Source organism: Oryctolagus cuniculus, chromosome 7 (assembly GCF_051225735.1).
Source record: "Oryctolagus cuniculus isolate XC-2025 breed Fujian yellow rabbit chromosome 7, ASM5122573v1, whole genome shotgun sequence".
Taxonomy (NCBI): domain Eukaryota; kingdom Metazoa; phylum Chordata; class Mammalia; order Lagomorpha; family Leporidae; genus Oryctolagus; species Oryctolagus cuniculus.
Genome location: NC_142873.1, coordinates 44,054,061 through 44,076,339, shown reverse-complemented (window position 1 = coordinate 44,076,339; position 22,279 = coordinate 44,054,061). Strand labels below are relative to the sequence as shown.

Genomic DNA, 22,279 nt, shown 5'->3' with positions numbered 1-22,279 from the left:
GCGGTCATTTGGGGAGTGAACCATCGGATGGAAGACCTCTTTTTCTGCCTCTCCTCTCTCTGTGTAACTCTGATTTTCAAATAAATAAATAAATCTTAAAAAAAAAAAAAATGGCCGGCGCCGTGGCTCACTAGGCTAATCCTCCGCCTCGCGGCGCCGGCACACCGGGTTCTAGTCCCGGTTGGGGTGCCGGATTCTGTCCTGGTTGCCCCTCTTCCAGGCCAGCTCTCTGCTGTGGCCAGGGAGTGCAGTGGAGGATGGCCCAAGTGCTTGGGTCCTGCACCCCATGGGAGACCAGGAAAAAGCACCTGGCTCCTGGCTCCTGCCACCGGATCAGCACGGTGCGCCGGCCGCAGTGCGCCAGCCGCGGCGGCCATTGGAGGGTGAACCAACGGCAAAGGAAGACCTTTCTCTCTGTCTCTCTCTCTCACTGTCCACTCTGCCTGTCAAAAAAAAAAAAAAAAAAAAAAAAAAAAAAAAAAAACCTCCTTCCCCACCTGGCCTCTGACAGCAGAGCACACACGCCTCTCCCACGCGGAGCACTGAGCGCAGGCCTGTGCACTGGGAGCAGGGTGCTGACCACGCTGCCCCATAGCGAAGGCCAGGTGTAGTCAGAGGAACAGGCTGGAGGTTTTTGGAGCTCCCCAGTGCTCGGAGCCAAGCGCAGGCTCAGGGCTCGGTGTACAGGTGGCCCTGCTCTGCTTCTCCTTACCGGTTTGAGAGACCCTCCCCCCTTCCTCAAGGAGACCCTAGAATTCCCTTTGGGTTTAGGAGGGGGAGCATTGGGTTTTATTTGTTTTGTTTTCAATTTTTTTTAATGTTTATTAATTTATTTTTATGTGCTTGAAAAGCAGCATGATATAGAGAGTGACAGAGAGAGAGAAAAATAGGGGAGAGGAGAGAGAGAAAGAGAGAGAGAGAGAGAGAGAGAGAGAGATCATCCGTCTGCTGGTTCACTTCACAACAGCCAGGGCTGGGCCAGGCTGAAGCCAGGAGCCAGGAGCACCATCCTGTTTTCCCACGTGGGTGCCGGGGGCCCAACCACTGCAGCCATCATCTGCTGCCTCCCAGGCACATTAGCAGGAAGCTGGATTGGAAGCTTGGAGCAGCCAGGCTCTCCGGATATGAAATGCAGGTATCCCAAACAGTAGCTTAATCCATTGCACCACAATGCCTGCCCGCTGGTGTTCACATTCGCCAAAGGTTAGACAATTAATTATTAGAGTGGCAATCTCAAGTTTATCACCCCTCCATTCCACAAGGTGCTGAGCAGAAAGGGGTCCAGGTGGCCACTCTACCTTTGGGATTTTCAGGTCAGCAACTCAGGATCGCTAGGCCCTGAGCAAAACGTTCCACGCTGACAGGGCAAAGCAAGTAAGGAGGCTGTGAGAGGATTTAGTTCCCGAAAAGAAACTGTCTTGGGGAGACGCAGCTTGCCAGGGCTTCTGTCGGCAGGGTTAGGTGAGCAGGCGATGAAGGGCCCTCCCGCTCGTACAATGTAACCGGTGTACATCTTCATTCACTGTATGCCCAGTAAGCAGCAGAGAGCTGATGTCACAAAGATCTGACTTGCAGGGGTTCCTACAGCCTTTATCTGTTCCATTTGGGGTGGGTGGTCTGGCTCCCTCTGAGTACAATGTTGCAAAATGAACTTTCCTGGAATATTCTCTCAAAAGACAAGCTCAAGAGAGCAGGCACTTACAAACGGTCTTGGATCCTTGGCCCGAGTTTTTGCCCAAATCCTATACTCCTGGTTACAAGATTACTGGGGAAGCGATGGGTGGAGGGACTCAGAGCCCAGGGCTGTGGCCTGTGGTGGGCTGGGCGCTGGGCTCTGGGGAGGCGGAACGGAGTGGTAACTACCGTGGCCTAAGAGAGTGTGAGAGCTGGAAAGACAAGGAAAGGGGCGAGGAGAGTGACAGGAGCTCCACGTGCCGCTCTGAGAGCCCTTTTCACATTCCTGAGTGCTTTTAGCCTCACAGATGTCCACTCGGAAAGCGTGTAGGACAAGAGCAAGTACCCCACAGTAATGTGAAAGAAGCAGGCCCGGGAGAGGACTGATTGATTCCAGCTCACAACACATCGCCATGTAGTGCGCCCAGACTTCCAGAGCTGAAATGCAGGGCTTTTCCTAATTGGCCTGCCTGCCTCTTCTGAGCTGGTGTTGGCGGCGACCATGGCCTCAGTGCGCTGGGAGGCAGAGCCAGGCAAGCGAGTGTGGAGAACACCGTTCACCCATGCTGCACCCATTCCACTGGGCCCCACTTCTCTAAAAATCCCCTGTGCTTGCTTCTCTGCCCCTCACCTAAACCACACAGGAGATCTTTCCTGGCCCACGGCTTCCCAACCAGAGCTACTTGGATTGTGAGTGTGCACACTTATGTCTCAGAAACTCACATGGGGGTGGGGGGGTGCAGGGGGTGGGGAGGGTGTGAGTAATTCTTCACCTACCCATGCAAGCCCAGGGGACAGGGGTGGGAGTGGGGCTGGAGGGAGGGGAAAGTTCTAGTAGCCACAAAAACGGTTAGGGTAGGGATGGAGTGGACAAGGTGGCCACTCTGGAAATGACCTCCCCACCCACCCAGTAAGACAAGAGGAAGTGGACTGTGTCGGATATGGAAGCCGGATGGCGGGTGGCAGGCAGGTGTAGAGGGGCCAAGAAGTGCGCAATTATTATAGAAATTATAGAATATTATAGAAATGATCATGCAAGGGTCCCACTGTTTTCCCAGCAGCACGGAGAGGCTGGGTGGAAATGAGGAGAGTGGCCATCTATTCGCGTCCTATTTGCATGCCGTTTGCATGTGAGTTATTTCCCCCTCCACAGACGTAAGTCCCACCCCTCCTCTCAGTTTCTCAGCTCGGGAGTCTGGGACAGCCTCGAAGCTTGCCCAGTCCCTCCAGCGTTCTCCGACGTCTCCGACCTTGCCCTGCTGTAGTACTTTTCCATCAATAGCCCCCAGCCCTGAACCTACCCCAGTTTAAAAGCAGCGACTCTAACTCCTGTCTGGCCGGCTGTGCTTGAGGGGTCGAGAGACCTGCGCCGCCTAGCGGCTGGTCGGAGGGGAGGCCGAGGGTGCAGGGGTTCTGTCTCGCCTTCTCTGGGACGTGGAGTTTTGGAAAATGTTCCCCGGAGCTTCCTGAAGCTAAATTTACCTCCCCCGGTCCTGAGGGGCGCAGAGATCCCGGCGGCGATTATCGCAGCGCGGCAGCCCGCTGCAGCCCGGAGGCCCGGAATAGGCGCGGAGTTATAAATAGTGCCGCCCGCAGGTGTGGGGGGAGTCGGCGGGAGGGGGTACCCCTGGCAGCCACGGTCCCTTCAGGTGGGTTGGGCGGTCGCTGTAGGGGCGCTGGGGGGCGGCGGGCAGGGGGGGGCTGCGGTCTCCGCGCCCCCAGTGGTTTCCTGGGCGGCGGGTTTTTCGAGGGAAGCGGAGGCAGCCGAAGGGGGAAGGGGGTAGCGGGGAAGAGGTGGGCGCCTGGCGCAGGCTGCCGCTCCGCTTGCAGTTCAGCCCCCCACTTTCCGAAACAGGCCCCCCGACCCGCTCCTTGCCTCTCTCACCGCCGAGATCCTTCTTGAACCCCTGGCTCAGCAAGCAACTAGCTTCAACGCACGTGGCCCAGCCAGTCCCGGCACCTGGCCGCCACGCCGAGTCGCTGTCCCCAACCCCAGGTATCCAGCCCTCCCAGCCCGGGCTTCCGCGCCTCTCTTAGGGCGAACACCTCACTCCCTGGGTATTCACACACTCTGCTTCTCTCCCCAAATATTAAGGTCTAGATGGTCGCCTAAAGATTTAGCTCAGCGTGCAGCTCAGGGACGCGCCCCTATCCCCAGGAGGCTCCTCCAGGCCCCACATTTGCCCTCCAGCTCCGGGTTCCAGTCCCGCCCGGTGGCGGCGGGGCGGGGGCGGCCACAGGCCCCAGGGGCCCGGCCTGGGTTTCGTGGGAGGGGGCGGGGCCCGCAGCCAGCGTTTCTCGGCCGCGGCAGTCTCAGTGGTTTGGCGCGGTAAGGGCCGGGAGTCGGGGGGGTAGGCGGGAATTTCAAGTCGGGGATCCCCCCCTCCTACCCGTGAGCGAGGAGAGCTCTTTGCACCAGAAAAGAAGGAACATGGGGTGGGGGGGGAGTCACTGCGGAACCAACAGTAGGTTCCAGGACCAGGGACTTAACTAGGGAGTGGCGATCCAGGCGCCGAAAAACCCAGGTCGTGTCCCGCCAGACGCTGGACACGACCCCCAGAGTGGGGGCTGGGCAAGGCAAGCCTGGGGATCTGGGCGCCTTTTGGAGACTCTGTACCTGAGGGCTGGTGCCAAGGCTCCCGCCCTTGCAATGCCACTGGAGGCCCTGGGCCACTTTCCCGCCACCTCCCCCCACCCTCCCACCCCCGTCCTCGGCCAAGCGCCCTCCGCCCCGGAACAGCCCCTACTCCAAGTCGCTTGTGCCTCTGGCACGGCCGCCGGGCCCCTCGCACGGCCCTAGCCCAGGCCAGCGCGACCCCGACGGCTGGAGATAGAAGGGAAAAACCCCGTCCTGGACCCCACCCGCTCTCGGCCCTCAGGACCAGAATCTGTCCAGCGGGGCCAAGAAGAAAACCCGGAGCGGTGATCGGCCTTGGGACCCAAGGGGGACCGGGACGATAGGAAAACCAGGAGCGGATTATTCGAGCCGGAGCGCCCCCAGCCTGCTGCCGGCCCCCTTCTTCCTATAGCCCCCCTAATTCTCCAGTGAGATAATGTCTGGGGTGGGGGGCTGTTTGGTTTGGCCTGGGCCCTCAGGGGCGCCTCACACTTTCCGCCCCTGGCTGGGGCGCAGGGCAGCGGCCCCGAGGCTGAGTCACGGCCGGGGAGAGAGAGAAAGAGGGAGGGCGGGACCCGGGCTCCGCCCCTCCCCCTGCGCGGGGATCCCGGGTCAGCCCGGGTGAGGGCCAGGGCCCCCCTGGCGCCGCCCATTGTGGTCCAACAGGTTGAGCTGGTGTCCCGCGGAGCCACCTGCTGGAAAGGGAGGGAGGCCCCCTGCGGAGGGGGGGGGTTGGGAGGGAAAAGCGAGTCCGACCCGGTCCGGCCTGGCGGGCGACAGGGAGCAGAGCCTGGCCCTAGGGAGCCGGACTTGGTTCCGCTTGACACTTTCGGGAGGGGCCCTTTGGGGTACGCAGCGCCGCAGGCCCGGTTGGAAGTACCCTCACAGGATACTTTCCCAGTTGGGGGACACTTCAGTACGGAGCCTGGTCGTCCGCCCCAAGCCCTGTCGCGCAGGCATCCTAAAACACACAGGGTCCCCTCACCACCTGGTGTCAAGAAGTCCCTCCTCCGTGGAGACTCAGTTTCTCCACTTGGGGAACGGGCAGGATGGCGGCGGGAGCAGCAGCGTGAGCGCGCCTCCCCCACCCCTTCGCGGGCCGGGCCCCGCCCCTCTGACAATGCCAAGGCCGCAGCGGGCACCGGCTGGGGCGCAGAGGCTGCCTGCCCAGGGCGCCGCTCCCTCCCCGCGGGGCGCCGTCACGCGTGGGGAGGGACGCAGGGTGCCCGCAGCCTCAACTCCTCCGCTCCCGCTGAGGGGGGTGGGGCGTAGGGGCAGAGCTGAAGGCCTGCTGGCCCCCTCCCCCTCCCTCCTGGGGCCCTGACCTGATTATAGCCCCTCACGGGACCCCTTCCCTCAAGACCCTACGTCCCCGTTTCACCCCCACCGAGCCTATCCTTAACCTCTCATACCCTTCCTCCCAAGGTGCTGGCTCTACTGAAGCCCCTCTTCAAGGGGACTGAGCTTCGGAGGCCGGGGTGGGGTGGGGGGGTGGGGGGTGGGGGGGGTGCTCCGTTCCCTGGCCGCTGCGGACACGGCTTCCTCCCCCTCCCCTCCAGGTTTCAGGCCCGCCCCCTGGCTCCGCCCCCTCTCTGGACGAACGCAAGGAGGGACCCACTTGGGATAGGCGGGTGATCAGACCAATGGGCTGACAGGGCGGTGGAGTGCAGGAGGCGGGGCGGAGCAGCAGCAGAGGGCTGGATGGGGGTCGGGGGCGGAGCTCAAGTTAAGGTGGACTGGGAGAGATAGGGGGCAGGAGAAGACAGAGAGGGGAGAGGGACCGCGGCAGGTGAAGGGAGAGAGAGGAAGAAGGAAAGAAAGAGGGAGAGGAGGAGGGTGGGAAAAGCTCCGAGAGCGAAGTAAGAGCTCTGAGAAAGGGGGCGGGAAAAGGAGGGAGGGACCCATGTGTTCCCTGCGGGTACTGGCTGGACGAAGGGGTTGAAGTTTATGTCCTTATTGGGCGGAGGGAGGGGGGCCTGGGGGGGGCGGGCGAAAAACCAGGAAGTGACAGAGGGTGTTGCTAAGGGTTGGGGGGGGAGTTTGGGGGGTGGCAGGGGGCGGGGGGAGGGAGGGGAGGGATGGGGGGAAAGCAAGCAGGAGGACAGGTGAGACAGCAGGACAGGTGAGGCGGGCCCTGAGGGGGGGGCGGGTGGGAGCCAGGTGAATGTACGGCTCTCAGCGGCCGAGGGGGGGCGGGCGGCAGGAGGAGGCAGAGGGCGGCGGAGGAGGAGCCCCCCAGCAGCGAGAGGCGAGCGACTGACCGCGGCCTTCTGACCAGGACTGGAGCAGGGCCCCAAGCCCCCGGGCCTGGCGGGGGGACGCGCTTCTCCCCACACTCTGTGCCTCAGCAGCTCCAGCCAGCAGACCCGACGGCCGAGAGGTGAGTGTACCCTACTTTTGCCTGCTAGCTCGGGGTCCACTAGCCTGGAAACTACTGCAGTGTCCTTCGACCGTCCTGTACGTGGGACCCCCACAGACGCACGCATGCAGACCGGATTCCCACCACTCCCCTTCCCTATGTCTTCCCAGCACCTCGGGTCTTTGGAATTGGTTTTAACTGGGAAGAAAGGTATAGGAGGAACTGCGGCGGTCCCCCAACCCTGGGCGGAGGGTCTCCAGAAACTTTCGCTGCACTTCTGAGATCAGACCGTGGGCTCCAGGATGGAGAGGGGTAGAGGAGGCACTGAGCGTTCCCCTAGTCTCCTTCGTGACTTTGGAGGGAGACCCCAGACCCGACCGAGTGGAGGGAATGGAAACGCTGACGGACTCAAACTAGGACAGCGCCCCCCCCCCCTTGCGCGCCCCCTTGCGCGGTGGGTTGGACCCGAGCCAGTTGCATGGGGGGGGGGGGCGCGGAGGAGCCGGGGCTTGGGGGAAAGTTACCGGCTGGACTATTCGGTTTCTTGCGCTTCCAGCGCCGCGTTCTCTCTCTGGCGGCCGTGAGGCTCAGAAGCAGCCTCCGAACGACACGGAACGACCCCTCGCCCCCGCCCCTCAGTCATACTCCCCGCCTTCAGGCTGCAATCCGGCCGCCACCTTTTCAAAGCCAGCTCATGCCCCCCCAGAACCCGAGAGCGAGGCTGGGTGACTAGGAAGAATTTTCCTACCTACCACCCGTCCCCCACCGGCGCCGGCGCACCTGCCCCTACCCAGAGTGGGGGTCGCTACCATGTCGTGCGGAACCTAGTGTGCGCCTCTGTCCGCGAGGGTTTCCATTCAAATGGGTGGGGGGCGCTGCTTTCAATTTCCAGCTTTCTCTCCCCTCCTCCCACCCCACCCCAAGTAAGAGAGCGACGTGTCCCGGCCAGAGCGAGGGGGGGCCGGGAGTGGGGGGGCAGCGTGGGCAGCGGGTTGTGCCCGGACACGTGCCTGCCCAGGCGCCCCGGCCCTGCTGGTGTTTGGAGAGAGGGCGGGTCCTCTGCCCCCCGCCCCGCACAACCCCCATGTATCAAAGGGCGGCTGAGACGTGGTGAGACCTCGGGGCGCCCTAGGGGGTGGGGGGGGACCCGGGAGCCTGGGTCCGGAGCAGGGGAGGGGCAGAGGCGCCGGTGCTAGCTGACCCACAGGAAACGAGCGCTGCTGACCTAGTTTGGGACACCGGAAGTGGGTGCTGGGTAGAGGGGGAGACCGGCAGGCTGTCCTGGCTTCCGGGCCAGGTGGAGGGCGTTCTTGAATTGACCCCCGCCTGAATGCCTTGGAGACCCCTAGCTGCAGCTGAGAATAGGAATGAGTCAGCGCAGCTATTCCCCCTTCCCCCAACTTATTCCTGAAGGAGGGAGACCATTTATCTGAGGAGGGGGCTGTGGAGGGTTTAGATTGAGCAGAGAGGGGTTAAAGCAAGATGGGAACTCTGTGTTCCCTGAGGGAGTCTGTGTGTGTGTGTGTGTGTGTGTGTGTGTGTGTTGGGGGGTGCTGAGACCTGGAGGGTTATGGGGTTGTCTCCGGCTGTCCCCCCCACCTGGTTTGGTCACCCCTGTACCCTCCTGACACAGCTGCTGGAGGTGGCGTGGAGTGAGCATCAGGTGGAGAGAGAGTGGGCACGAGGAGTGTTGTGGTGGCCTGGAGAGGGACGTATTTGTGACTAGGCTTGGGTGGTAGTTCGTGTTCCTCCTTCGTGGTAACTGGGGAGAAGGGCAGGGGGCTCCCCCTGGAGCAGCTGATGAAATAAGGCGAAATCTCTGTCAGTGCCTCTGTCCCTGGCCCCCGGGACCCCAGCTCCCGCAGCGTGCCTCTGTTAGGTGGTTGCTGTGGGCACGACACAGCCTGCTGGCACCCCCAGACACTGTCCTCTCCCTTGGGTACCACAACCCCCCAGCTGTGGTGCAGGGGGGTCAGGAAGGGGTTAATGCCACCAGGAAGGGGCTCTGGGGAAGAAAGAAGGCAGTGCCCACTAGGCTCAGGTGTCAAGGAGAGAGGCCTGCTCTAATGGGGCACTCTCGTCACTACCAAGTCCTGGCTGGTGTGGACTCCAGCGTCTGGGAGGCAGGTGCTGCCCTCTTCTGCCTTCCCCATGGTGCCCCCTGGCACCCAGGGCCCCCAGCTTCTCCTTGGCCTAGTGCCCGCCCTGGGAGGGCGCGGCGGGCAGCGGGGGCTGGGCTAACAATGCACCATCGGGCCCTTTGTGTGCTTGCACTTGGCACCCTGGGGAAGGGTGGGGGAGGGGGGCCCAGCGGGCATGGGGGGGCGGAGCGCCTCTGGGGTGGGGACAGTGCAGGCTAGGGGAGAGGAGCAGAGACTGAAAGCAGGTGGGGAGGAAAGGGAAGTAGGTCAGATAGGGTACCAGCCCCCCATCCCAGGCCAAGGCTGAGAGCACCAGCCCCTGATCCTATGGCTGTCTCGAAGCCATCATGCTGCTGCCTGAGACATAGCCCAGTCTGGGCATTGGGGTCAGAAGTCACTGCCCAGGGGACTGCTCAGATAGAGGAGACCTGGCCTAGGACTGCCCCCTTCTTGAGGGCTGAGAGACCCAGTTCTCATGGCCCCAGGCCGGGGCCCGGAGATGGGGAGCGAATGGGCTCCAGGCAGGGCACTGCCCTCTGACAGAAGCCTCTGGGCCTGCTTCGGGGCTTCCTGCCTCCGGCCTGCTTGGCTCCCTGACCTTCCTGAGTTAAGACTCCCTGCCACCAGGCCTTGGGGCCTATGCCTGTTTTGGCCTAGGGCTGAAGAGGAGGGTGGGGGAGGAAGGTGGGGACAGGCAGACGGATAGGACCCTGGCATGGGGTGTGCCCGCCCTGGCCTCTTCCCCCTCCTTCTGCTGAGTAAACTCGTGAGTAAACTTGACGTTTTGCCCGGACAGTTTGAAGTTGCCTCGCCCCCCCCCCCCCCCCCAGTCCTGCCAACACACAAGCGGCCAGGAGCCAAGGCGGGCCTGGGGGAACTGGGGGGAAGGGGATAGAACTACTGTCATCCACCCCTCAAGGACTCTGAGTGCTCCAGGGAGCACGACCTCCCACCCAGCCAGGCTTGGGTCTTAGCGAGAGTCTTGGCTGTGGCCTCTCAGCATGTCCCAGAGGCTGGGGATTCCAGAAACAGTGGCCTCAGAGCAAGTCCCCTGCCCACTTCTGACCTCCACCCCTGCTAGGGAGAGGCCTGCAGCTGCCGTCTGCCCCCGAGTGGCTGTCATTAATGGTCAAGGCTACCTGGCACAGGGTAGAAAGCTACCTTTGGCAAACTCCCCTGGGAGCTGGAGAGGGCCGCCGTCTTCATCCCGTGCCTCTACCCTGGCTGGGTGGGAGGCAGCTGGCCCTGGCGCTCAGCTGGCCTGGGCTCTGCCCCGGAGGACAGCATCCTTATTTGCCAGTAGCCTGCCTTGACCTCACACCTGGGCCCTGCCCTGCGTAGGCCTCTGCTCGCCTCAGCCTTGACCCTGAGCTCCCCCAACCCCTTCCGCTGCCTGCCAGCTTCCCTGAACAGGTCAGCCTTCGGAGCCTCCGGGCCAGTAGATACCTTGGCCAGATGCAGGGGGCTGAGGGTGCCACAGGCAGATGGAGCCAGTGATCCCACAGATACTTCCGTTTGCTACCGTTTGCCGTCACCGATTCCTCTAACGCCTCCCCAGGTAACCAAAATGGCAGGGGGAAATGCCTTTCCAGTCCCTGCCAGACCTTGAGTGGGGCTCCCCCAGGCCCTCGCTTTCGACCTCATGTCACTGGCTTCAGTTTCCTTCCTGTTTCCACCCCCCCCCCCAACTCCTCCCCACCCATATGTCCCTTTCAACAGACATCCTCTCCTTCCTTCCTCCTTTCTTCTCCCTTTGCTTAGGATCAGGGGTCTTCTCCCCACCCTGACATGGACCTCTAAGTCTTTTACCTCTTCCTAAACACGGCACCCTTGGAGATTGGAGACTAAGTCTTCTGCCCTCCCCACTCTGGCAGCAAGGCTCTGGGAAAGAGAACCCAATGCTGCTTAAGGGAACTACAACTCCCAAGATACACACAGTGCAATTGTGGTGCACACTGGGAGTTGTAGTCCTCCAAGGGCTCTTAATTTGTTGGAGACTGGAAATATTTCTTGATGAAGGTAAAAGCTAGGATTGGTATGGGTTGGAACGTGGATACCCTCTTTACCTCTGCATCCCCCCTCTACTTTGTTCTTGCCATCCCATTCCCATGTGACACCATGATTGGCATTCAGCTCCCTTGCTGAGACATGCTGCCCATCCTCACCTGACAGCCCCACCCAAGAGATGCCCACACCCTGCCCTGCTGCCCCTGGCAGAGGTGGAATGAGGGGCCCCATGAACTCCCTGCCTGCCCCCTGCCCTCTAGGCTGGTTCCCTCCCTTTATGGGGATCAAAGGGCAGAGAGCAGCCCCACCCCACCCCCTCGCAGGCTGCAGGCTCTAAGGCTCCCAGGAATGGCAGGGACTTTGGTGCCCAACCATTTGCTTGGGCAGGGGGAATGCTGGGAGGTTGGCGCCTGGTGGCAAGGAGACACTGGCCCCCACCCTGGGGCGTGGAGCCTTCAATAACTGCTCATGGGGCTGTCCGTAACCTCCCCGTCTCTCTTTGGACAGGCCCTGACCGGTGAGCTGCCTTCCGAGAAGGTGCCTTGAGAATAGGGTCTTGGGCCTTATCTGTAGGGCCTAGGGGCCTGGGCCCGCCTGGCTGGCACCAAGGCTCCGGGGTGACCCTCCCCCACCCTGGGCCCACAGTTGGCATAGGGCGCTGGGAGCAGGGGGGTAGAAGGGAGAGGAGGGCAGGACTGCCAGCATCCTGGTGGGTAGGTGCCAACCGGGCCGGGAGCTGCTGAGGGGCAGCAGGCCAGCGGCATTGAGCCAGCAGCTGTTGGGGGGAAAGGGGGGAGGACACTTTAGGGGGCATTTCTGTTGTCCCCACTCCCAGCCAGGCAGGACTTGGGATGGCCTAGTGTCTAGTGGACACTGGGGTACCCCTCATTTCAGGAATGCGGGACCCCAGGAACTGTTGAAGAGAAACTTTGTGGCCCACCCATCTCTGGGCCCGGAGCCCTGGAGTTGCCCCTCAGGCCCAGGCGGGTCCCACCCAACCGGCCAGGGTGGCAGAGGCTTGCGCAAGGGGTGGGGCTAGGCGCTTCCCAGCAGATGCCCCCTCCCGGCTTCTTCCTCTTTCGGTGCCCACAGCTCCCCCCATCTGTCTACCCCACTCAGGTCGGCTCTGTCCCCCTGATCCCCCTGGCCACTGGGGGCTGGCACAAGTGCTGTCCCCTGGCCTGGTTGGCAGGGGCTGGCACCCGGGTGAGGAACTGTGGTATGTGAGTGGGTTTGGGGTGAGGCTATGGGGAGGGCGGGGTGCCGCCTTGCCCAGCCCCCGAGGGCCCCAGCGCAGTACAGGGTGGGGAGAATTCGGCCAGCTCCGGGTAGGGGGGAGTGCTGAGGGGGGCAGCCTGGGGTCTGGAGGGCCTCCCTGTGGTGCCTGTCGAGCAGGCCCTGAGGGTCTAGGACCCAGGCACCTGTCACCCCTGGCACTGACTGTCCCCGGCTCCCCTCCTCCCTCCTCTGGCCACCTCCGCCTCCTGTCCCCTCCCCTCCCGGCTTCCTTCTGGTCCCACCTCCAGCAGCCTCTCCCACAGCTCCTCCTCACCTCTGTCCTCCTGGACTGCCCCAGCTCCTACCTTTCCTACCCCTCACCTTTTTCCCCTTTTAGCACTGAGTAAGGACAGGCGGGGGTGGGGACAGCCAAGGCTTCGGGCAGCACAGCCGAGACTGGGCCCTCTCCCACGCTGCCAGCCCTCTGGTAACCCCTCCCTCCAAGCTGGGGGGAGGGGGGACAGCACCCAGAGGGTTAAGGCTCTAGGGGGGAGGGGCTGGGCCAGGTCGTAGGCGGCCCCTTTGAAGGAGGGAGCTGGAGCGGGGAACAGCCACCCTACCTCCCCCCAGCCTGGCCCTCCCCTACCCCTCCCAACCTGCTGCCCCCCGGGGCCAGGAGGAGCTGCCGGCAAGGCCCCTCAGCGTTCAGGTGAGTAGGCCCTGCTCTAGCCTGGGAGATCAGGCCTTGGTAGGGGGGCTCGGAGGCCTAGAACAGGCCCCGGGTCAGAGGAAAAACAGGCCAGGCGGAGGGCGCCCAAACTTTCCTGGGGAGCTGAGGCGCTGGAGTGTGGGGAGGCCGGGGAGCCTGAGGGGGTGCAGAAGGACCAGAACGGGCAGCAGAAGGGGCCTGCGAGAGCTGAGTGGCTGCTGGGCCCAGCCAGGGGCTCGGACAGGCTGGCAGGGAGCCGGGCTCCGGGGATCGGGCTGGGGTGTCCTCTGGGGCTGGGGGGCTCAGGTTTCTGCCGGCGGCTTGGCGGGTGTGGGGTTACCAGCCGGCTCGGTTACCCAGCCCGAGACACTACGCTGGGGGAGGGGGTGGGCACAGGGCAGACCCTGGCACCTTCCGCGGTCTCCACAGGCCCCAAGGGGAGACAGCACTGCCCGGGCAGAACCTGCTGGGAGCCCTGATGGCCAGGGGCTGTCCAAGTGGACAGTTGGCTGGCCCAGGATGGGCAACGTCTGGGGAAAGTCCAGCGGCTCCAGGGCTGGAAACTCTGACAGGCAGAAAGGCACCGGTCGTCCCCCCCACCCCGCCCCACATCCGCTCTCACTGCATACCCCCCGGCCGCCACTCATCCTCCACAGTTGGCCCCCAAAGTTTGGCCCCTTGCCTCATGCCGAAGCAGGCACCTGAGTGCCCTGACCACGACCATCTCTTGGCAAGACCAGGCCTCAAAGGGCAGGCCGCACGCCCCGAGTGCGTTCCACCGTGCTCTCTTCCCGTGCCTGCCTAGTGCGTCGGTGAGGAGGGATGCCTGGGACGGGGCTGAATGGAGACAGCGGGAGAGGCTGGAGGAGCCAGGGAAGGAGAGACAGGGATGGTTCCCAGGAGGCAGCCTCGCCGCAGAGAGGGGGCCGCGAGCAGGTGAGGGGCCCAGGAGGGTCAAAGGACAGGCCTCAAAGGATGGGTCTTGTGGCCGGAGGACGAGGGTCAGCAGTGAGCGGCCAAGAAAGGAGGCCAAGAGAAGGGCCATCAGAGGAGGTGGCTGGCGGGCGGGGGGCACCCGAAGGCGGAAAGCCAGTCACCCCTTCCCCTCCTCCGCCATCTTTCCTCCCCTCTCCCTCATTTTTCCCTCGATGGGCTGGGGCCGGCGCCTCGGAAGGGGGATGTTGTGCAGCAGTGATGTCTCCCTCATCGGGAGCCCCAGCACCAGAATTGGGGGGCTCATGGCTGGGACGGGGGGGTGGGGAGACTTAACCCCCACAGCACCGGGAAGCAGCCAACTCCCCTCGCCTCCTTCCCCCTTCGTGGCTTGCGGTCTCTCTTCCCCGCCTCGGCCCCCAGGAAGTGTGAGTGCTGGGGGTGGTGAGGTTAGGAGGGGGGAAGCGTCACAAGGGGGATGGGGAAGGCATGCACAAGCCTGGGGGGGCCGGGGGAGAGACAGAGGGCTCCACCAGTGCCTAGGGCATCCCTGGGCAGAGGAGCAGCCCTCCGAAGCCCGCCCAGTCTTTGGGTAACATGTGGCCCGTCACCCTGCCTCCCCAGCCGGGCAGTCAAGATGGCTGTGACCCCTGAGCCCCAGGGGTCCTGAGAAGGCGTGAGGGGAGCAGCGGAGCGAGGATCCCTGGGCCCCTGAGGACTTGAGACTGGCTGTCCAGCTTCCCTACTCCCCCGGGCCAGCCGCAGGCCAAAGCCCTGGCTTCGTGCAAACTTGGCTCCAAAAAAACAGGAAGAGAACCTGAGGCTGGAGCTGGGGTGGGGGTTGGGGGGAGAAAGGAGAAAGAAGTAAGGGGGAGGGGTGGCCAGCCGAGGCGCCAGGAACACTGGGAAGAGCCTCAGGTCTCTCCGTTACCCCCAGCAGGAAGATGTCAGCCTGGTCCTCATCCTCCCTCACCCTGAGCTGCTGCTCCTGGAGAAGCCTGGCCCGGCTCCTCTCAGGCTCCCTGGCAGAGCCTAGAGGTAGGGGCCTCGGAGCCTGGGGGGCGGGGGGGCGCTGTGTGCCTGTGTCTCAGGCCCATATCTATTTTCTCCTCTGCTAATCCTGGTTCCGCCTGCTGCCCCCCACACTAAGCCTCACTCCCCTAATCCCCAGGGTGGGGGGAGGGGGCCAGCCTTACTCAGCTGCCCCGTTCGGGGCCTCCTATCCCTGCCCTTCAGCTGGCTCAGGCCAGCAGTGTTGGCCCTGGTGCCCCCCAGCCCTGCGCTGGACACTGCCTGAGGTCAGCACCTGGAAAGAGTTCTAGCCTCCTTTTTTCTTTCCAAGACAGGGCCAGTGCCCTCTACCTTTTGATTTCTTGGTGGTGGACACACCCTGGCAGGTGCCGCTGGGCACAGAGGAGTAGGTGATAGGGGCTCCCACCTTTGCCCCCCTCCCGCCTTTCTTACCCTAAGGTCTTCCCCCAGCCACAGATGGGGCAGGCTTGACTCAGGGCCCAGTTTCAAGAGAGCTGCCCACCGGCTTGGCCGGTCTAGCAGGCCTGACAGTGAGGGGAGCCTGGGGGGGGGTGGCGGAAAAGAGGGGAGTGAAGGGGTGGGGCCCCCGGTTCTTCCCCCTACCAGGCAAACAGACCAAACAGACCTCGTCTGGTTCCCTGGCACAGTCCCCCCCCACCAGCTACCATACACGCCCATGCCCACAAGGTCTTAGCAAGAGGGGGCATGCCAGGCTGGGTGGGGATGGGCCGCCTTCATGGGGCATCAGGGGGCTGGGCCCTCTGGGATGCAGAGGTGGGAAGGGTGCCCAAGGTAGGGGTGGGCACCCTGGCACCAGTGCCCCACCCCGGCAGAAAGAAGGGGAGGCCTCCGCCCCACCCACCCCTCCCTGATGATGGGGCTAGGAGTGCCCCCTTGTCCTGGTTGGCACCAGTGTAGCTCCAGGTGGCACCTCTGTTGGCATGGGAGCCAGAGCCCCAGGTAAGGGCTGGGGGAGTTTCCCAGACGCTGGAGAACCGAATAAACACCCTCTCCTTCCCACATGTGCTTCTGCCTTTCTCCCTCCTTCCTTGCTACCTCTTGGCCATGGGCATTGGATTTGGGCCTAAGGGGTTAAACACCCACCCTTGCCCAAGCCCTGTGTGAGTTGCGTGGTGAACCAGCCTGAGCCTGTGACCTGACAGTGGGGTCAGCCAATCAGCACCCCCGCCACACCAAGTTGCCACGGAGACCAGCCCTGGGGTGGGAGAAAGAAGGCGGGCTTAGCAGCAGGAATGGGTGGGGTGGGTAGGGAAGGAGGGAGAGGGATGGGGTGAGCCACGTGCCTGCGGGTGCCCAGCTCCCAGCCAATGGACACCGAGGACAGCCCCACCCATCCCTCTTAGGAGGGACAGGATCCACTTGGGCCCAGGAGGGTGCCCACCGCTGCTTGAGTGGCTGCAGTGGCTGCCCACCAGGTTTTTGTTTGTTCCTAAGTCCTGGGGCCTTGAGTATAGGCTGGAGAACCAAAGGAAGCTGGGAGAGCTCGTGGGCTTCTTGGGCTCCGAGCAGAGAAGTGGTCTGGGGACTTGGGGTGGGCCAAGGCTGCCTGGGTATGGCTTACAAGCAGACAGACAGACAGACACGTGGGGGCCCTTCACTCAAGGCTTCTGTGCAGGAGCCCGCGTTGTAATGAAAATGGCAGGCACAGAGGCAGATAGACAATGCAGTTCCGGTATCCTCAGGAGGAAATTTGTGGACCTCGGTTGCCCCGATTCCTCCCTCCCCTACAATGAACTTGTCCCCATCAATGAGCTGAACAGGACACTGACAAAATGTCAGTGGGAGCCGTCCCAAGGATCATCTGGGCCACCCTTTAATAGCACAGAGGAGGAACAGACCCCCTCCGGAAAGGAAGTGACTTGTCCAAGGTCATGTAGCCAGTGGTGATCTGGATCCCTCAGGGCTGTTGGAGGGAGGGAGGCAGATTGTCCCACGGCAGTTTTCTGAGTGGAATATGCCCCTTGGTGAGGCCAGGGCCGGAACATCTATTGCGTGCCTACTGTGTGTCAGGCACTGGCCGTACCCTCACTGCGACCCCGGGAGTCTGCTGGAGTTCTCCCCGGTTCCAGATGAGGAAAGAGGTGCAGAGAGGCAGTCACTTGTGTGTGGAGTCTTGGAGCTCTTTGGCAGCAGGAGGTGTGGGGGCTCCAGAGCCCAGCTCTTTCCACATCCCAATGCTGCCTCCAGTTGCTCCAGACCCACAAAATGTCAGGGCTGAGGGGCTGAACCCTTGGGGCTTCCCTTCCCACCCCCTCCTATACAACTGAGAAAACTGAAGCAGAGAGAAACGGCTTGCCCAAGGTCACGCAGCAAGATAGCCGCAGAGCCAGGCTGGGAAGCAGGTCTGCCCACTGGGTTCCAGGCCAGCCGGTGCCACAGCCCTGCCCACCCCTGCCTACCTTGAGACTGCCGGCTGCTCCGGGTCTTGGCGGGGATGGGGGCAGGCGCAGAGTGGGAGGGGACCACCGCCCCCTGGAGAGGGGACTGTCTGGGAATGGGGAGGGAGAGGTGGCAGTGGGGGCTGAGGGGGCTGAGGGCGTAGGGTAAGACTGGAACTTGGCCTCTTGGCAGTGGGGGAGGGGGCAGGGGCGATGCTTATCTGTGCGGGGCAGGAAGCACCCGCGCCAGCGACACCCCAGCAAAGGGTGGCTGCTCCTTAGCCCCGTGGGGGAGGGGAGGATGTGGGGGGAGGGATGCTGGGAGCTGTGTTTCCCATTTGGTCTCTAGATGAGGGGGAATCCAGGAGCCCGGATGAATTTTTTGGTGCCTGGGGGAGAGGGGCGCGGAGGCCGAGCCGGTGCTTGGAAGCTGCCGCTCAGGGCTCCTGTTTGCATCCTGTTTCCAGTATGCTAATACTCCAGGCACAGGAGCTTGAGGTGGAGCAGCTGGCTGTGCCTGGCCTGCGGAGACCCTGGCCAGGGTAGGGCTGGACTCTCACTGGCTCTCCCAGGCTGTAGGAGGCTCTATCACAAACACTTCCACCCCACCTTTCTTTTCTTTTTTTCTTTTAAAGATGTATTTATTTATTTGAAAGCCAGAGTTACAGAGGCAGAGGCAGAGAGAGAGGTCTTCTATCTGCTGGTTCACTCCCCAGGTGGCCACAATGGCCTGAAGCCAGGTGCTTCTTCTGAGTCTCCCACGTGGGTGCAGGGGCCCAAGCACTTGGGCCATCTTCCACTGCTTTTCCAGGCCATAACAGAGAGCTGGATTGGGAGTGGAGCAGCCAGGACTCAAACTGGCACCCATATGGGATGCCAGCACTGGAGGCAATAGCTTTACCCTCTGCGCCATAGTGCTGGCCCCCACCCCGCTTTGCAGATGACTGAGGGCAGCTGCCGGAGTTCTTCAGTCAACTGCACAAAGCCTGAACTCTGCCAGTCCAGTGCTTCTCCCGGAGGGGTGGGGATTGGGGCAGGTAGCACATGGCACTCTAAGCAAGAGCCGGCAAGGCAGGGCTCCTGCCGTCACAGCAAAACACACAAGCTGAGCAGACTCTGGGCCCCCGGTCTCTGGGTCTGCGCCCCTGTTCTTCACCTAACCTGCAAGGTCGCTTCACCTGTCTGAAGGTGTCCTTGTCTGAAATCGGTGCTGCTCACGGTTGCAAGTGTCTCGGGAGAGGAAGTGGGTATAGAGTACGCAGGAGAGTGTCTGGCCTGGGGTCACGCCGCAGGAAGCGTCGGCTGTGGTCGGCACACCTGCTCCGGACCCCACTTACAGGCACAGCGCGCTTAACCTCCCCCTCGGCTTGACCCCGCAGGAGAAGATGGGGAGCCCTGAGGACGACCTGATCGGAATTCCATTCCCAGACCACAGCAGTGAGCTCCTCAGCTGCCTCAATGAGCAGCGCCAGCTGGGCCACCTCTGCGACCTCACCATCCGGACGCAGGGCCTCGAATACCGCACCCACAGGGCCGTGCTGGCCGCCTGCAGCCACTACTTCAAGAAGCTCTTCACGGAGGGCGGTGGCGGAGCTGTCATGGGAGCTGGGGGCAGCGGGACGGCCGCAGGGGGCGTGGGGGCCGGCGTGTGTGAGCTGGACTTCGTAGGGCCGGAGGCACTGGGTGCCCTGCTCGAATTTGCCTACACAGCCACGCTGACGACCAGCAGCGCCAACATGCCGGCCGTGCTCCAGGCTGCCCGGCTGCTGGAAATCCCATGCGTCATCGCTGCCTGCATGGAGATCCTGCAGGGCAGTGGGCTGGAAGCCCCCAGCCCAGACGAGGACGACTGTGAGCGAGCCCGCCAGTACCTGGAGGCCTTCGCCACAGCCACAGCCACGGCCACGGCCACGGCCACGGCTTCGGCCTCAGCCTCAGGAGTTCCCAACGGCGGCGAAGACAGCCCTCCGCAGGTGGCCCTCCCTCCACCGCCGCCCCCGCCACCTCGGCCTGTCGCCCGCCGCAGCCGCAAGCCCCGAAAAGCGTTCCTGCAAACCAAGGGGGCCCGGGCAAACCACCTAGTGCCCGAGGTGCCCGCAGTGCCCACTCACCCCTTGACCTATGAGGAGGAGGAGGTGGTAAGCAGAGTGGGCAGCAGCGGGGGCAGTGGGCTGGGAGACAGCTACAGCCCTCCCGCAGGGACTGCCTCACCTCCGGAGGGGCCCCTGAGCTACGAGGCCTATGAGGGTGAGGAAGAAGAGGAGGAGCTGGTGTACCCGCCAGCCTATGGGCTGGCGCAAGGTGGCGGCCCCCCGCTGTCCCCGGAGGAGCTGGGCTCAGATGAGGATGCCATTGACCCTGACCTGATGGCGTACCTGAGCTCCCTGCACCAGGACGCCCTGGCTCCGGGCCTGGATGGCCAGGACAAGCTGGTGCGCAAACGCCGCTCCCAGATGCCCCAGGAGTGCCCGGTGTGCCACAAGATAATCCACGGGGCAGGCAAGCTGCCACGCCACATGAGGACCCACACGGGCGAGAAGCCCTTTGCCTGCGAGGTCTGCGGCGTCCGCTTCACCAGGTGAGTGGGGGAGGGGCTGTGGGTACACTGCAGGGATGGGGGGTGGGGGGTAGGCGTAGGTGAAGGGGGACTGGGCCATGTGTGGGTTACTGGAAGGAGGAGAGAGACCAGGAGGAAGCCAGACAAGCAGAGTGGGTCTGGGGCCCGGAAGGTTGAGTTGCCCAAGAAGTGAGGCCCCCCGGGGCCCAGTGCAGCAGGAGGCAAGTCAGCAAGGGCGTCCCGGGAGGCAAATGGTGAGGGCTGGAGTGGGACAGGCCCCGGAGGCCCATGCTGAGCCCCGCTCCTCCCCCTTGGCACCTGCCTGTGCAGGAATGACAAGCTGAAGATCCACATGCGGAAGCACACAGGAGAGCGCCCCTACTCGTGCCCGCACTGCCCAGCCCGCTTCCTGCACAGCTACGACCTCAAGAACCACATGCACCTGCACACGGGGGACCGGCCCTACGAGTGCCACCTGTGCCACAAGGCTTTCGCCAAGGAGGACCACCTGCAGCGCCACCTCAAGGGCCAGAACTGCCTGGAGGTGCGCACCCGCCGCCGCCGCAAGGACGATGCACCGCCGCACTACCCACCGCCCTCTGCCGCTGCCCCGTCCCCCGCGGGCCTCGACCTCTCCAACGGCCACCTGGACACCTTCCGCCTCTCTCTGGCTCGATTCTGGGAGCAGTCCGCCCCCACAGGGCCCCCCGTCTCCACCCCGGGGCCCCCCGATGACGACGAGGAGGAGGGGGCGCCCACCACACCCCAGGCTGAAGGCGCCATGGAATCCTCTTAAAGAGGGGCAAGTGGCAGTGGCCAGGCTGGCACAGCACAAGGTGGGGGACACCCATGCCAAGCAATGGGAGCATGCAGGACAGAGCTGAGGCCAGGGGCACGAGCCTTGCTGGCCTCAGGATGGGCCCCGTGGGCTCCAGAGCCCTCATTCCAATTGCGCACTGAGAGGGTCTGCGGGCAGAGGCTCCCCGGGTGGAGGGATTCGCCTGAGGAGTGATCCAAACGCTAGCACGGATGTATTCACGGCTCTGTCATAACGGTGGGCTCCCTGTCCCCCAGCTGCTCCTGGGCAGTAGAAGCAATAATGTATTTCTGATTTGTGGGGTCCCACTTCGGCTATGCGGGTTTCCAGGGGGTGCAGGCTTGGGACCAAAGCCTTGCCCCGCTCCCACGCCCCCTGGGGGTTTTGGCTGAAAGGGGGTGAAGGACCGCCCCTCCCTTCCAAGACCCCTCCTTCCTGGTTTCTGTTCCCTTTTCCTGGCAATGAATTATGCAAAGGGGGAGGTGGCAAAGGAAGGGTAGGTGAGGGAGAGCAAGGTGGGAGCGCCGAAGGCTGGGGGGGCCGGGCCTGTGAGGAAGGAGCCATCCCAGTCCCCTCCGCCCTGCTCCCAGCGCTGAGTCATGGGGTCCTGGAGAAGGGGGCGGGGTGGCCTGATTGGCTCGCCCGCCCCTGGGGGCAACGGGAGGGGCCCCGCCCAGCTAGGGGAGCCGCTCGGCTCCGCTCCCCTCTCCTCCCCTCCCCTCCCGCGTCCCCGGGCAGGGAATGTCTTGTTCCCGCCGCTCCCTCCCTGGGGCCAGAGGGCAGGGCGGGCCGGGCGGCGTCTTACCCTCTTCTCCTCCTCCCTACCTCCTCCCCGCCCAGGTGCGAGCCGGAGCCACCGCCACCGCTGCCGCCCCTGACTCACGCCGCCCCCGGGCTGGCGGGGCGCTGGGCGTGGGACCGGGTGAGGGGTTGGGGGGAGCCTTGCGGAGAGCGGGCGAGCCGGCGCCCTCTGGCGGCCGTGCCCTGCGCGGGCGAGCGCCCCCGGCGGCCACTTACCGGGAACCGTCTTGGCGCACCCGAGCTGTGCCATCGGCGGAGCGGGCACTTACCTCCTCGCTTGCTTGGCCGCTGGGAAAGTGGCCTGCGCACCTGCGGGGGAGAGAGCCCCTTCCCACTTCCTCGCCTGCCGGGCGAGGGGAGCACCGTGCCCTGCCCCTTCTCTGAGGATCGAATCCACCCCCTCTGTACATAGCCTCTTCTGTTGGTCTTGTGGAAATCTAGTCTCAGATTTTTAACTACCCAATTCTGCTGGGGTGGGGGAGTATCTCCCCTCCCCCTTCCTCGCTGGGTGCTGGACCCCCGTTGCGGCCTGGGCTCTGCCTTGCACTATTCCCCTCCCTGGCCTGGCGGTCCCTCCCCCTCCTAAAAGGGGCAGGTTCAGGGGCCCGGTGCTCTCCCTCCCTCCCGTGCACCCCTATGCCCATTTGCACAGCTGCCCAGGTACCCCCTACAGTGGGGAGGGGTCACAGGGAGGGGGTAGCGGGACCAGTCCCTGTATCTATTTAAGAAGTGATGATGTAATATATTGGGGTTGGGGGGAGGTCGGGTCACCCTGGGCCTCATCTTAGCATTTCAGGTGATAGGGGGAGCCCAAGGCAGGGGAGACCTGGGGCCTAGCCCCAGAGACCGGGGACAGCGTGGCCTCCCCTCTCCCTACTTGCGGCTTTCCCAATCAGTGCCTTAGGGGGGCAGGCGGTCCCCCCTCTCCTGTTCCTTCCCTTCCCCCTGCCCTACCCCTCCCCCACCTCGGGTGTAAGCGACAGGACGAAATAATAATAATTTAAGATTCACACTT

General features: G+C 63.5%; 1 protein-coding gene across 11 annotated transcripts; it reads left to right on the top strand.

Moving 5' to 3' along the window:
- Positions 1-3,975: 3,975 nt before the first annotated feature.
- ZBTB7B (zinc finger and BTB domain containing 7B) lies at positions 3,976-22,274 on the top strand. Of its 11 annotated transcripts, none has more exons than XM_089299879.1 (5): positions 4,559-4,719; positions 5,851-6,150; positions 6,570-6,671; positions 18,469-19,667; positions 19,977-22,274. In XM_089299879.1, the coding sequence occupies exons 4-5, from the start codon at positions 18,475-18,477 to the stop codon at positions 20,440-20,442; spliced, it is 1,659 nt and encodes a 552-aa protein (XP_089156005.1). In that variant the 5' UTR covers positions 4,559-4,719; positions 5,851-6,150; positions 6,570-6,671; positions 18,469-18,474; the 3' UTR covers positions 20,443-22,274. The 11 variants fall into 11 exon arrangements, with proteins under 11 accessions (XP_069933706.2, XP_089156005.1, XP_089156004.1 ...); XM_089299880.1 differs by lacking the exon at positions 4,559-4,719 and adding an exon at positions 14,596-14,696 and having other exon boundaries at positions 6,018-6,150; XM_070077607.2 differs by lacking the exons at positions 4,559-4,719; positions 5,851-6,150 and adding exons at positions 6,358-6,413; positions 14,596-14,696.
- Positions 22,275-22,279: the final 5 nt, after the last annotated feature.

Coding starts and splice junctions, on each gene's coding strand:
- ZBTB7B (XM_070077603.2), top strand. CDS start 6,370: ATGGGGGGAAAGCAAGCAGGAGGACAG. Junction 6,397..6,569: donor GAAAGCAAGCAGGAGGACAG/GTGAGACAGCAG, acceptor CCTTCTGACCAG/GACTGGAGCAGGGCCCCAAG. Junction 6,672..18,468: donor GCAGACCCGACGGCCGAGAG/GTGAGTGTACCC, acceptor TTGACCCCGCAG/GAGAAGATGGGGAGCCCTGA.